At 41.9% G+C, this 15,066-nt stretch overlaps 1 protein-coding gene across 12 annotated transcripts in view; it reads right to left on the minus strand.

The window, feature by feature from the left end:
* Nucleotides 1-6,283: 6,283 nt before the first annotated feature.
* The window catches only part of CALD1 (caldesmon 1), a 255,486-nt gene continuing 246,703 nt past the window's right edge, over nt 6,284-15,066 (minus strand). For 9 of the 12 annotated variants that reach the window (XM_075603039.1, XM_075603040.1, XM_075603037.1 and 6 more), the window contains 3 exons: nt 11,532-11,612; nt 10,527-10,560; nt 6,284-8,975 (listed from right to left, as the gene is read on the minus strand). In XM_075603039.1, coding sequence (XP_075459154.1) covers nt 8,947-8,975; nt 10,527-10,560; nt 11,532-11,612 — 144 coding nt within the window. In that variant the 3' untranslated portion in view covers nt 6,284-8,946. Of the gene's footprint in view, nt 8,976-10,520; nt 10,561-11,531; nt 11,613-14,870; nt 14,950-15,066 lie in introns of those variants that run through there. The other 3 variants (XM_075603042.1, XM_075603047.1, XR_012801944.1) reach the window with 2 other exon arrangements.

Consider the following 15,066-nt stretch of genomic DNA (forward strand, 5'->3'; position numbering starts at 1 on the left):
TTGGCTGAATAATGTCCGTAGGGCAGATCTGCTCCACGACTCCAGCCGTTGGCTAATTAGACATCGTCCTTTAAACAAATGTAGCAGCAAAATATGTTTCACGTGTACAGGTCAGAATTTCTATTCTGGGCACTAACAAGAAAAAGCAATCGCAATTAAAATAATTCATTCTCAGCTCTGAAAAAAACCCCTTTGTGTTGAGTACTATTGATCAACCACTGTTAATTCTTGTTAATTGGAAGCCAGGATATTAGGGCACTAAAAAGACTCATTAAATGGAGTTACAGTTAAATCAGAGAAATAAGATAGGAGCGAAAAACAGAGAAGAACATTTTTCAATTTACACAAAGTTAGCAATGAATGAGAACATGGTCAGTAGGCCACGTGAGGTTCTAGAGCACGTTCCTATTTGTGGTGTCAGACAAGTTTGAGTAACATTCAGCCGATGGTGATCACGTTCCAGACTGTATGATCAGCTGTTCCCATCAGCCACTTTTCCCAGTCTCCCGTGCAATGCTACAGTTCCTCTTATGTAAGTGCAATGCATTTATTACTGTGTGTGTGTGTGTTCTAATTCTCCAACTTTATAAATCAATGTGGACACAATATACATTTTTTACTTAATAATCCTCAGTGCGCAAAAAACCCCAGTGAAATATAATCCAATGATATCTCATAAAGGGAAAAATAAATTCCTTCCTGACTCCAAATATTGGCAATCTGATTACTCCCTGGATCAACATCCTTTCCATGTTTTCTTATTTGGTATATCCCTGTATATCTTTCCTATCTGAAAAATATGTCCAACCTTTTTTATAGGGATATTGTCAAGGGGAGACTCCTGGAGCGGGTAGGACCTCGGTGGCTGGAACAGCGGGGAGCAGGCAAGGATTGTTGGGGTCACAAGCAGGGTTCGGTGGCAGGCAGCAAGCAGGATCGTTGGGGTCACAGGCAGAGTTCGGTGGCAGGCAGCAAGCAGGATAGTTGGGGTCACAAGCAGGGTTCAGTGACAGGCAGCAAGCAGGATAGTCGGGGTCCAGGCAGGGTTCGGCAACAGGAACTGGGTGTACTGACTGTTGGGGAAGGAACAGTGTCTCTGCTCCACTAGCTCTTCCTTCAGTTTCTGGGCCGCCTCGTGCTCCCTCTCATACAGAGTTACCTGGCCTCTAAGCTCCTCCTCCAGCGAGGCTCTGGTTATGCTCAGTGTGGCCTTCAGCTCCTCATGCTGCTCTAAGGGGACACATTGGGTACTCAAATGCTCTTGCAGCATTTTTACTTTGTTAGCAGTCTGGATACTTTCTTCCTGCAGAACTCGCTGCTTCTCCTCAGCATCCACCTGTTTCCCCTTGGCATCCTGCAGACACGCATACAGTTCTTGTAGCTGGCTCTGCAGCATATTCTCTGCTTGTGTGTGCTGCTCCAGGGAGACACGTTTTTCTTGCAGCACTCTCTCTGCATTCTGCAATGCTGCCTGTACATCTAACTTTTCCTGGGCCAATTGTTTATTCTCCTCGTCTGATTCATAGAGTCTCTTATCTCTTTCACTGGCTTGGACAGAGAGAGTCTTGAACATTTGGTTTATAGTTTCAAACCCACTATTCAACCCTTCGAAGGCCTCTCTCACAGAACGTTTCTCTGTGCTTAAGGCTACACTTATAGTGCCGACGACGGCGACACGACGGTGAAGTCAGGCTGCGGTCACTGGAAAAATCCAATTGAGACGACAAATACTTTATCCTATATCCGTATTTACAGTATATTAAGCCAGAGGAAGGCAAACACAAAACCCCAGTGTCATAGCATCCAATTATATCTCATAAGGGGGGAAATAAATTCCTTCCCGACTCCAAGAATTGGCAATCGGATTATTCCCCAGATCAACATCCTACTCATGTTTACTTATTTTATATATCCCTGTACAGGCATACCCCGGTTTAAGGACACTCACTTTAAGTACACTCGCGAGTTAGTACATATCGCCCAATAGGCAAACTGCATCTCACGCATGTGCCTGTCGTCACGTCCTGAACAGCAATACCAGCTCCCTACCTGTACCGAAGCTGTGCACAAGCGGGGAGACTATAGAGCCTGTTACAAATGTGTTATTTACATCAGTTATGCACGTATGTGATGATTGCAGTACAGTACATGCATCGATAAGTGGGGAAAAGGTAGTGCTTCACTTTAAGTACATTTTCACTTTACATACATGCTTCGGTCCCATTGCGTACGCTAATGCGGGGTATGCCTGTATACCTTTCCTTTCTAAAAAGATGTCCAACCTTTTGTTATGTTAAAATGCATACAAGGGTGCTACACAAAGTTAGATCTGAAGTAAAATGAAGATGATGGTATATTTGTTTTCTCCTCAGAAGTGAAACATAGGTACATGTAGTTACATCGTTACCTTGTTAGTTACATTGTTAGTTTGGTTTGCGATGTAAGTTATGACGTTGGATGTAAGAGAGAAGTTGAGATTCCTGGTACAATGCTCTGGAACAGAATTACAATCTTCTTTTCCATTGTAAATCGTTGGCTCTCCATCCCGCGCCCAGTGATGTCTCCTTCATGACACATCTTTCCTCCCGATACGAGCCCCGGGAAGCGGCTTGGAAGAAGCCTGAACAATATTTACAGCAAGTTATTACTTTCCACAGTCTCATGATTGTGCAGAAACCAGCGCAACTTTGTAACAAACCATTCCCTAGCATACAAATGCTGACATCGTATCCTGAGAGCCAAAGATTGTGTGCAGGTAACGGTGGTTATTTGTGATTCCCATCGCGATGGGTAGGGACTGCGTGTATCTTATTTTGGTAGATAATGACCATGGCATTTATCCTGCATTGCTCTGGACACCATCGGTGTGAGCTTGAAATACATCTCTTAATGAAAGGATTCAATCTGGAGCACAAAGTGAATGTGCGCCAACGTTGCCAAGGGCTACAGTAACAGATAGAGCATGATATCGCAGTGACTATACAAATAACATTGAATCTAAAAAGAGCCTGTTCTTCAAGCAAGGTCCATGTAGCTTGGAACGTCAGAACATTAGTATATTATTATATTATTTCATTTCATATTTACATTTCAAAATATGCTCATATTGTAGCACAATCGCAGCATAAACACACACACACACACGGGCTGCTACTGTATATATAATACATTTATTTGATGTTTGCAGCTAAGTTTTGTTTATTTAATGTATAACCAAAAATATATTAGAAATATTTAACTAGATGTTTGCCAATATACTCCCTGCATCAGAACGTAATAAAGATAATTATATCAAATATTTGAAGCAAATACAAAAATGTGAAGTTTCATTATATAGGAGACATATTCCCATTTAATTTTATATTACTGTTAAAATGATCGGAGCGAAAATATTCTAATTTTCCTAAAAATTAAATAAAAAAACGAAGAGATCAAATCTTTACAAGGCAAATTGAATTGATATTATGAGGTACACACATTTGTAAGCTTATAAAACACAGTTGAATTAATATGTATGACTCTGGTCTATGACTTATGGTCTTACCATTTTGGGGAAACCGCATGATTTTTGAGCTTGGAGTAAAGAAATCTAGACAACATCCATATTCCCATGAGATGTATGTATAATTAATGTGTCAGTTCTACCAAGAGTACAGATAATATGGAACTCGTTCAAGCACTCTGTAAACCTTTTGATGTTAGATATCAAGTTCCAAATCTTGGTATCTCACTGCTGAAGTGTTATTTAGATTACAGAGGTGCGCAAACTGGGGGGCGTGGGATTTTCTAGGGGGAGGGAGCGGCTGTTGCAGAGCCCCTGCGCTCTTCCCCATAACGTGTAAATTAAATGCCGGCGGAGGCGCGAGGCCTCTGCAAATTCCCTTACCTGCTCCCAGCCGCCTCTTCCGTGACGCGTCGCCATGACAACACGGGGGTCAAATGGCATCGCGCCACATGACGCGTGGATCCCGACAGCAGGTAAGGAGGGGCGGGGGGGGGGTGCAGTAAAGGGGGAGCACAGACATGGAGGGCATGATCTGAAAAGTTTGTGCACCCCGGGTTTAGAACATTGTTTCTCTAAATCCATTGTCATTACTTCAGATCTGGTGTTACAATGTGAACATTATACAGTGTGTCTCTATCAATCTCTTTATGGGCAGTGGGTATAAGGAGCATTATACAGTGTGTCTCTAGCAATCTCTTTATGGGCAGTGGGTATAAGGAGCATTATACAGTGTGTCTCTAGCAATCTCTTTATGGGCAGTGGGTATAAGGAGCATTATACAGTGTGTCTCTAGCAATCTCTTTATGGGCAGTGGGTATAAGGAACATTATACAGTGTGTCTCTAGCAATCTCTTTATGGGCAGTGGGTATAAGGAACATTATACAGTGTGTCTCTATCAATCTCTTTATGGGCAGTGGGTATAAGGAACATTATACAGTATCTCTATCAATCTCTTTATGGGCAGTGAGTATAAGGAACATTATACAGTGTGTCTCTATCAATCTCTTTATGGGCAGTGAGTATAAGGAACATTATACAGTGTATCTCTATCAATCTCTTTATGGGCAGTGGGTATAAGGAGCATTATACAGTGTGTCTCTATCAATCTCTTTATGGGCAGTGGGTATAAGGAACATTATACAGTGTGTCTCTATCAATCTCTTTATGGGCAGTAAGTATAAGGAACATTATACAGTGTGTCTCTATCAATCTCTTTATGGGCAGTGGGTATAAGGAGCATTATACAGTGTGTCTCTATCAATCTCTTTATGGGCAGTGGGTATAAGGAACATTATACAGTGTCTCTCTATCAATCTCTTTATGGGCAGTGGGTATAAGGAGCATTATACAGTGTGTCTCTATCAATCTCTTTATGGGTAGTGGGTATAAGGAGCATTATACAGTGTGTCTCTATCAATCTCTTTATGGGCAGTGGGTATAAGGAACATTATACAGTGTATCTCTATCAATCTCTTTATGGGCAGTGGGTATAAGGAACTTTATACAGTGTCTCTATCAATCTCTTTATGGGCAGTGGGTATAAGGAACATTATACAGTATCTCTATCAATCTCTTTATGGGCAGTGAGTATAAGGAACATTATACAGTGTGTCTCTATCAAACTCTTTATGGGCAGTGAGTATAAGGAACATTATACAGTGTATCTCTATCAATCTCTTTATGGGCAGTGAGTATAAGGAATATTATACAGTGTCTCTATCAATCTCTTTATGGGCAGTGGGTATAAGGAACATTATACAGTGTGTCTCTATCAATCTCTTTATGGGCAGTGGGTATAAGGAACTTTATACAGTGTCTCTATCAATCTCTTTATGGGCAGTGGGTATAAGGAACATTATACAGTGTGTCTCTATCAATCTCTTTATGGGCAGTGGGTATAAGGAACTTTATACAGTGTCTCTATCAATCTCTTTATGGGCAGTGGGTATAAGGAACATTATACAGTGTCTCTATCAATCTCTTTATGGGTAGTGAGTATAAGGAACATTATACAGTGTGTCTCTATCAATCTCTTTATGGGCAGTGAGTATAAGGAGCATTATACAGTGTGTCTCTATCAATCTCTTTATGGGCAGTGAGTATAAGGAGCATTATACAGTGTGTCTCTATCAATCTCTTTATGGGCAGTGAGTTTAAGGAGCATTATACAGTGTGTCTCTATCAATCTCTTTATGAGCAGTGAGTATAAGGAGCATTATACAGTGTGTCTCTATCAATCTCTTTATGGGCAGTGAGTTTAAGGAGCATTATACAGTGTGTCTCTATCAATCTCTTTATGGGCAGTGAGTATAAGGAGCATTACTTCATGCTCATATAATATTTAACACATTGTGAGGGTCTTTTATTTGCCAATGTCCGGAAAAAGAACAGAGATCTGCAAAAAATAGTCGAAAATGGAATGCTTCAATTTGAAAAACGTGTGTGTGTGTGTGTGTGTATGTGTGTGCGTGTTTCTCAAGTGAAGTGATAGGCCAGCAGGCCAAAACGTTGTGCGGTCTATGGCACGATAAATTCTTTATGATTGAAATCCGGGTGCCCTTGTTCATCAATTCCATTGGATATATCGGATGAAATGCGGGTCTTCCCTGGGACTGAGGAGCACCGGTAAATGTATCACAAATCATTGTTATTTTTCTGTGGTGTGCAGCAAGCATCCTTACTTCTGATTCCACCAGACAGGACATTGTTGCTGGGCTCCGGGCCCCGGGTTCGTACCTCGGTATACTTGTGGTTAAGTAAAAGACATAGACCGTGAGTTTGAAGTTTTCCATTTATTGTGGTTGCAGTTTCATGATACATTGTTTAGACAAACGATTCTATGCAATTGAAACATTGAAAGTGTTCACAGAATGTCGGCTTTGCGATGGCGCCAGGCGACGTTTGCATAGGTTTCCCCCGACACAACAAACCAAGCGCATTTGCTTCTTGTAAGTAAATCACTGAATTATTGAAAACTATGTTTCAGCGAAGCTGTGGATCTAATCTTTGGAATACGCAGACAATGAGCGTCTTTAATGTTCCATGTTTATAGCACATCAAAGCATCACAAATAAATGTAGTAAAAATTAAGTATTTTGTTATTTTAAATCATATGTGTTGCACTTACTGTAACATACATTGTTTGGTAAACCAAACTACTTGTAATCCCGTACTGTTCATGATGTCATACTATTGTAATCCCGCACTGTTTATGATGTCATTCTATTGTAATCCCGCACTGTTTATGATGTCATACTATTGTAATCCGCACTGTTTATGATGTCATACTATTGTAATCCCGCACTGTTTTTGTCATACTATTGTAATCCCGCACTGTTTATGATGTCATACTATTGTAATCCCGCACTGTTTATGATGTCATTCTATTGTAATCCCGAACTGTTTATGATGTCATACTATTGTAATCCCGAACTGTTTATGATGTCATTCTATTGTAATCCCGACCTGTTTATGATGTCATACTATTGTAATCCCACGCTTTTTATGATGTCATACTTATTTTACTTGTTTGCTGTGTTTACTATATACATATAAAATGAAACCTGCCTGTCAACATCTTTGGAATGGGTAAAACCCCCAGGGTGTAACATGGTCTCCCTGATGGCAAAATATAGACTTACTGATACTTTGCAAGATTTTTGAAAATAGTTAAATTTTTGTATAAATTAATTACAATGTTTTACCCAATTTGAACTAATTTAGTGTACCTCTTTATACCTATGTATTTCATTGTTATATTTTTAGATTATTTTGGGCGTAAAATCTTGGATACCTATGTTTTTAAGATTTACTGACAATAAAAAAATCTATAAACTAAAAGTGTGAAATGTTAAAAAGCTGTGATATTGGCTAGTATGTAAGAATTCTCTAGATATAATATTCTTGCACATCGAAAAGCATTCTGCATTTAATAGTGCCTTAAAATTATATGATGTAAAGCTACCTGTGTATATACTGTACTGTCTATAAACTGCAGTTTATGAACTATAACACTATAAGGACAACCATATAAGTACCACTGTCAGCTAATACAAACCAATGTTGGCCTTACTTGAAAAAGGTGACATTTTTAAGTACTAAGGAAAAGATTGAAAAATGTAACAAAGTAATAATATCTTTCTGTTGGACACCGGTTCATTTCATAGACTAAACCTACAAGATCCTATCCTAGTCTAAAGTGCAGACAGAGCACAATTCTACTGGTGTATGTATTCTCATGGGAATCTGCACCCCCTATTAATGTATTACTGGTGTATGTGTGTGTGTGTGTGTGTGTGTGTGTGTGTGTGTGTGTGTGTGTGTGTATTCTCATGGGAATCTGCACCCCCCTATTAATGTATTACTGGTGTATGTGTGTGTATGTGTGTGTGTGTGTGTGTGTGGTCTCATGGGAATCTGCACCCCCCCTATTAATGTATTACTGGTGTATGTGTGTGTGTGTGTGTGTGTGTGTGGTCTCATGGGAATCTGCACCCCCTATTAATGTATTACTGGTGTATGTGTGTGTGTGTGTGTGTGTGTGTGTGTGTGTGTGTGGTCTCATGGGAATCTGCACCCCCCCTATTAATGTATTACTGGTGTATGTGTGTGTGTGTGTGTGTGTGTGTGTGTGTGGTCTCATGGGAATCTGCACCCCCTATTAATGTATTACTGGTGTATGTATGTGTGTGTGTGTGTGTGTGTGTGTGTGTGTGTGTGTGTGTGTGTGTGTGTGTGTGTGTGTGTGTGTGTGTGTGTGTGTGTGGTCTCTTGGGAATCTGCACCCCCCTATTACTGGTATGAATTTCCATGGGAATCTGCACCCCCCCCTATAACTGGTGTGTGTATTCCCATGGGAATCTGCACCCCCCTATAACTGGTGTGTGTATTCCCATGGGAATCTGCACCCCCCTATAACTGGTGTGTGTATTCCCATGGGAATCTGCACCCCCCTATAACTGGTGTGTGTATTCCCATGGGAATCTGCACCCCCCCCCCTATAACTGGTGTGTGTATTCCCATGGGAATCTGCACTCCCCCCCCCCCTATAACTGGTGGGTGTATTCCCATGGGAATCTGCACCCCCCTATAACTGGTGTGTGTATTCCCATGGGAATCTGCACCCCCCTATAACTGGTGTGTGTATTCCCATGGGAAACCCCCAAGGCAGCTGTAGCATTTTGTTGGCTGTTTTTAGAGCACATTATATATCAGTAGAAATATTTGTTTCACAGCCTGATTCTCAAGAGCAGTGAAGATCTCGTGCAGGGGCGATACTATTCTCACGAATGTCTTGATTTAGGGGGTATTAAATACTGTGCTAATATACATGGTTTTAATTGGTATAATGAAAAACACATTTTTGGTAAGTAAACATAAATATAAAAAAAGACAATTTAGCGCTTTGGAACTGGGTTGGTCCAGCGGCTTGCAACGTTTTCTAAGGCTCCTTCTCAAATCTCAACCCTGCTGAAGAAAGATAACGTTCAATTGTTTGACAGATTAAGCACTTAGCCAATATAGTCAAGAATAACAGAGACGAGGCCTTATATGTATGGTACCGGGCCCAGTGAGGATAAAGGCTTCGCTTTTATATGGCAAAGGAACATATTTAATGATTCTTTTATCTGGCAGATATCATGCATTTCATAGTTAGCCATAATAAATAAAAATACCACGTGTGAGCACAGTCACACGCCCCAGACAGGTCTGCAACCCTGCCCTTCCCCATTATCCCTTAGCATACAGTGCTTCCATTGCAGCCAGGGATTCTGGGTAATGACATGCAAATGAGCACAGTGTGTCACTCTTTACTTCTTATCCATTTTAACACGGAGCCCCGTGAGCTTATCCCGCCGCAATACACAGCTTTTCAGCACATCATGTGTTACAGAAGTGCAGAGCCAGTAACCTACTCACAGACAGCTATTTAACCTTTTGGGTTTCCCCAGTGTGAGGCTGGTTGCTGGCTGTGCCACGTGAAGCTGGTACTGGGTATAACCAGGTATTAAAAAAGTTATGGTGGATAAAAAAAGTGTAAAAAAATCTCTCCACCGAACAGGGGTCTAATTAACAATACCACTAGTGGTGCATTTACATGTTAGCCACGTAATGCAGCTTCCAGCCACGTAATGCAGCTTCCAGCCACGCGTGGGAGACGTCTCTGGCGTGGAACTGACTTTTTGTTCTTTGTTGTTTTGTGCTGAAAGGTTTTTTTATTAGGACATAATTGTGATGGAAACAGTCCGGTAATCAGCAACTTTTCTTGTTTAAGTAAAACATATATATATATTTTAAAAGACACATTCTTAAAAATTGCAACTTGTCAACTTGTTTGATATGAAGCTCCAATGAATGGGCTTATTTCTGGGAAACTTTCCTTATATTAAAAAAAATAGATACAATAATACATAGAATGGGGCAGGGGAGGGTTTCAGTGATTATTGATACATAGAATGGGGCGGGGGAGGGGTATGAGTGATTATTGATACATAGAATGGCGGGGGAGGGGTTTGAGTGATTTCTGATACATAGGATGTTGCAGGGGACGGGTTTCAGTAATTGAAACATAGAATAAGGCAGGGGACGGGTTTGAGTGATATTGATACATAGAATGGGGTGGGGAGGGGTTTCAGTGATTATTGATACATAGAATGGGGTGGGGAGGGGTTTCAGTGATTATTGATACATAGATACAAAAATGAGCAGAATGTGAACAAATACAAATTGGATTAAAGTTTACATTCAATTCATCAAAAGTTTAACCAGAGATTGTTTTCACATGAACATCTTTAATTCACCAGATCTGCGTGTCACGTTTATTCAATGCGTCATGCAGACGTGATTTTGCAGTTAGCTGAAGGTTGGGAGTCAGCGTTTGACCCAGACGCAACAGTCGAATGAGAAGGAGAAATTATAATGGAAATACAAGTAAATCCACTCATTCTTCCATTTAAAATAATATATATTCTGGGACATTTGACCCTTCAAATGCATTTAAAGGAATATAACGTTACATACCATTGGTGTCAGACTTTTTTCCTCCTGCTGTTACCTACAATTAAATATTTGGCATGAAATTAGACAATGTTTTGTACTGAACGGTCATCAAATTGCTCACAGGTTCAATCCATAATGTGTTTTTTTCCTGAATCGGTGAGTATTTTCTGGTTTATCATGCCAGCAAATACCCCGAGAGCGCCAGCAATTAACCCGAGAGCGCCAGCAATTGCCCCGAGAGCGCCAGCAATTACCCCGAGAGCGCCAGTTCTGGAGGTTTGCATTTTGTGCTCTCTCTTTGGTAAAATAAAAAGAAAGAAAGATGGCCGCAGGCTATATCCTTTTAACTAACGCCAAGACCAGTGACTGTCACCTGCCCCCTATCCTCAGGGAGACAAAATGTTATACAAATATATCATTGGAAACGGAAGAACTCCAGAACCACGAGCATAGTCCCATACCGGGAAATCTCTCTGTTTAACATGGCTACCAAACGAAGACACTGACGGAAGGAGCTGGAGCATGAACTTCAGAAAAACAGTCACCGTTCTAGTGTTAATCCAGAGTTATCAGATAAACTACCAGTGTCCAGGTAAGAAATGGGGTCCACATTAAGTGACACTGGTAACGATATTATCCGATGCAATACAATGGTGTGTGTGTGATACATGGTGTGTGTGTGTGTGTGTGATACATGTGTGCATCAGCACGCAACAACCAAACTGCGAAACTGGATCCTGCCAAGTCAGAAGGCAAAATAGTAGTTTGAGCCCCATTAACAGAAAGTGTTTGCTGTTTATGGTGCAAGAACATACAAATAATTAAATAGAATTCCCATTACTTAAAGACAGTGAAAGTGTGTATTTGTAAGTAAAAACGCTACACGTAATGAAACCGTCTCCCCAGAACCACTGTTTAGGCTGAGGACAGATATCCACTGGCCTGACTTATTCAAAGGGGTTTTCGGGAGGGGGGGGGGGGGGGGGGAATACCCAAGCAATGTTTTAAAACTGTCTCTCACGTTACCTTGGATGGTGATCCAGGCTTCTCTACTTGCTGCTTCTCCCAGATATTCCGCTTGCCAGATACATCTCCAGGTCTTAAATCCTGAGCAAGGAATTCACAAATCTACATTAGCATTAAGAGAACAATAGCGTCGCTTACATAAAACAACAGCGTTATATAAATATACAAATAATCGTTACATTTTCTTCCTTACGATATAGGTCGGAGATGAAAAGGGGAATACAAAAATATCACCTATTTCTTTCCAAGCAAATTGTTGTTATTTTAAACCATGTAAATTTGCACATGTAAAAAACATGCAATTTTGATATACCGGATTTCCTCGATTCTAAGACGCATCATTGATTTAATAACATTTTTGGGGAAAAAAAGAAACACTACATTAAAAGTGCAGAAAAAATAAATATATATATATACACACACCGGGCTCGACAAACTAGGGCAAAACCACTCGCCCCCCCAAAAAAAGTAACTCCCCTCCCCCAAAAGTAACTCCCTCACCCCCCAACCCCCTCATGACTCTTACCTGGGCGGGGGTCCGGCGGGGGTCCGGCGGCGTGGTGCGGCGATCTCCGACTTCTCCCCTGCAAACTGCAATGTTTCCCTTGCAGCTCCTGAGAAAATGGCAGCGCAGCGTCAAATGATGCCGCGTTGCCATGGCAATGGGGTGCCGTGGCGTCACGCAACGTCATGCAACTGGGCACCGTGACATCACGGCGTCCCATTGCCATGGGAACGCGGCGTCAACCTGCAGGGGAAAAATTACAATTTGCAGAGGAGAAGACGGAGATCACCGCACCCCGCCGCCGGACTCCGCTGCAGGTAAGCACTCGACAGCGACCAAAATGCACTCGCCGTGGCATGCGGGCGAGTGCATTTGTTGGGCCCTGTATATACACATATATACACACACACCTTCTGTATTCTATTAAGTGTTGTGCATATGAAAATACAGGTATGTTTGTGTGTTACATGTCTGTGACTCTCCCTCACTCTCTCGCACCCCGTGATTCCTGCTCTTACCCGCACAGTGAGCTGGGGGGCCGGCCGGTCTCATAGACCCCCGGTGGTTGTGTTGGGCGCAGTGCACTGTCTCTATGGGGCCGTGGCTGCACGCACGGACTATTCATTAGGGGGTTGGGAGAAGCACGTGACAGCACAGGCCCGAGGCGCCGGCCACCGCGAAGTGGCCAGGGGATTGGTCAGGACAGCGGGGTGAGAGGACCGCGGTTCAGCCAATGAAAATGCGAGATGGGGAAACTCGTCTAACCAAAGCACGAGGAACAGAACGCGGCGGCAGCGCAGCCAACCAGGATCCAGTTACAAATACCAGTTTTTCTAATACATCGATTCTAAGACGCATCCCGATTTCAGACATGTTGAAATGTGGAAAAAGGTGCGTCTTAGGACCGAGGAAATACGGTAGATCCTTTTTCTGTAAATATTGTCCCCTCTGTATATTTTTGGGGGCAGAATTCAGTTTCCCCAGTGTTTTAACCTAGTGTCTTATTCATGTAATGTTCTATTATCCCATTGTATTCTCTGCATATACTGTAGGTATACTGGAAATCACTCTGTACATGGCTGGTGCGATGTAACAATAACATTGTAACAACATGCTTTAGTATGAATAACACGTTAATGCTTTCAGTAATGTGACTAGAAGCGGGTGCACATAGTTTAGTGAGAGAGGGAATCAGTACAATGCAACGTTCCATAGGGTGATGTTAAAGAAATGTATGGATAACATTTAATAAACAAATTAATATTAAACATTTCCTCTTATTCTGCAAATCGCTAAAAGTACAGCTATAGCAAAGTCATTTGTCAAAATTCTAATGTAATTTCACTGTAAAAAAAACCACAATTGCATTGTGTGAGGGAATTTTAATCCAAGCGATGTTTTTCATTTCACCACAACTACCTACTAATGTAGTGAGTAAGGACACTGACTGGCACTGAGTGGGAAGCAGGGGAACCTGGGAGAAGGAGCGGCTCAGTGAGTAAAGACACTGACTGGCACTGAGTGTGAAGCAGGGGAACCTGGGAGAAGGAGCGGCTCAGTGAGTAAAGACACTGACTGGCACTGAGTGTGAAGCAGGGGAACCTGGGAGAAGGAGCGGCTCAGTGAGTAAAGACACTGACTGGCACTGAGTGTGAAGCAGGGGAACCTGGGAGAAGGAGCGGCTCAGTGAGTAAAGCCACTGACTGGCACTGAGTGTGAAGCAGGGGAACCTGGGAGAAGGAGCGGCTCAGTGAGTAAAGACACTGACTGGCACTGAGTGTGAAGCAGGGGAACCTGGGAGAAGGAGCGGCTCAGTGAGTAAAGACACTGACTGGCACTGAGTGTGAAGCAGGGGAACCTGGGAGAAACAGCGGCTCAGTGAGTAAAGACACTGACTGGCACTGAGTGTGACGCAGGGAACCTGGGAGAAGGAGCGGCTCAGTGAGTAAAGACACTGACTGGCACTGAGTGTGAAGCAGGGGAACCTGGTTCAATTCCCGGTGTTGGCACCTTGTGACGTTGGGCAAGTCACTTTAACTCCCTGTGCCTCAAGCACCAAAACATAGATTGTAAGCTCTACGGGGCAGGGACTGTGTCTGCAAAATGTCTCTGTAAAGCGCTACGTTAAACTAGCAGCGCTATACAAGAACATGCTATTATATTATTATTATTATTAACACCAGAAATATTACCAGGATAATGCCGTGGTTTAAAGGGAACATTTCTCTCCTATGTTATGCTGTGTGTTTATAAAGCAGCCGGATCGCTGGCGGGCAGGGATGTGCATAGAGATGTGATGCGCACTATTTGACATGGATAAGATAAAAGGGTTTGTTCCACTACTGCAATTCGTGACTGGCAGAGGGCTGAGCACGAAGCCGCCTCTGACAGCCACCAACATAGTACTGAGCCCCCTGGAGGACAAAAACAGAAATGCAAATATATTGTGCAATACATTTTATTTTATACTACCATTTATAAATAAAAAAGGAATTAAATTAGTACCTGTGCTGCGAAATATAACTGTAAATAGACAATATATTCAAAGTGTCTAAGTGTGTAGAAACATGCATGGAGCATGTACTCTCTCTATAACACACATCCCCCACATAAATAGGGATCTTCTTTGCAATTGTAAACCCCCATACTTTCGCCATTAAGGTCAAGATTATTGTACATTTGTCTGAGTTAGCTGCTTTATGGCAGATAAAGAAAATCCACAGTGTTATGACAAAGTCAATATAAAACCAAGTAACATGACTGGCAGTGCGACTGGGTGCGGAATACTGCATCTGATGTCAGATTTAACACATCTATTCATAATATTACAGTACCTTATCAGTATATTGAAAAGATCATATCCCAAGATGGACAGAAGAAGGAAGAAGAAAATAGGCTTCTAAGAGTAGGTCTCTTCGAGCGCAGAAGGATAGAAGAATAAAGAAACAAAGTCAACTGAATGAGAAGAACTTGAATACAAAGATATTAGATGGGTGCTATAAATGTATATACCGAGAGAGGAACAGCTGG

Source organism: Ascaphus truei, chromosome 5 (genome assembly GCF_040206685.1).
Source record: "Ascaphus truei isolate aAscTru1 chromosome 5, aAscTru1.hap1, whole genome shotgun sequence".
NCBI classification, from domain to species: domain Eukaryota; kingdom Metazoa; phylum Chordata; class Amphibia; order Anura; family Ascaphidae; genus Ascaphus; species Ascaphus truei.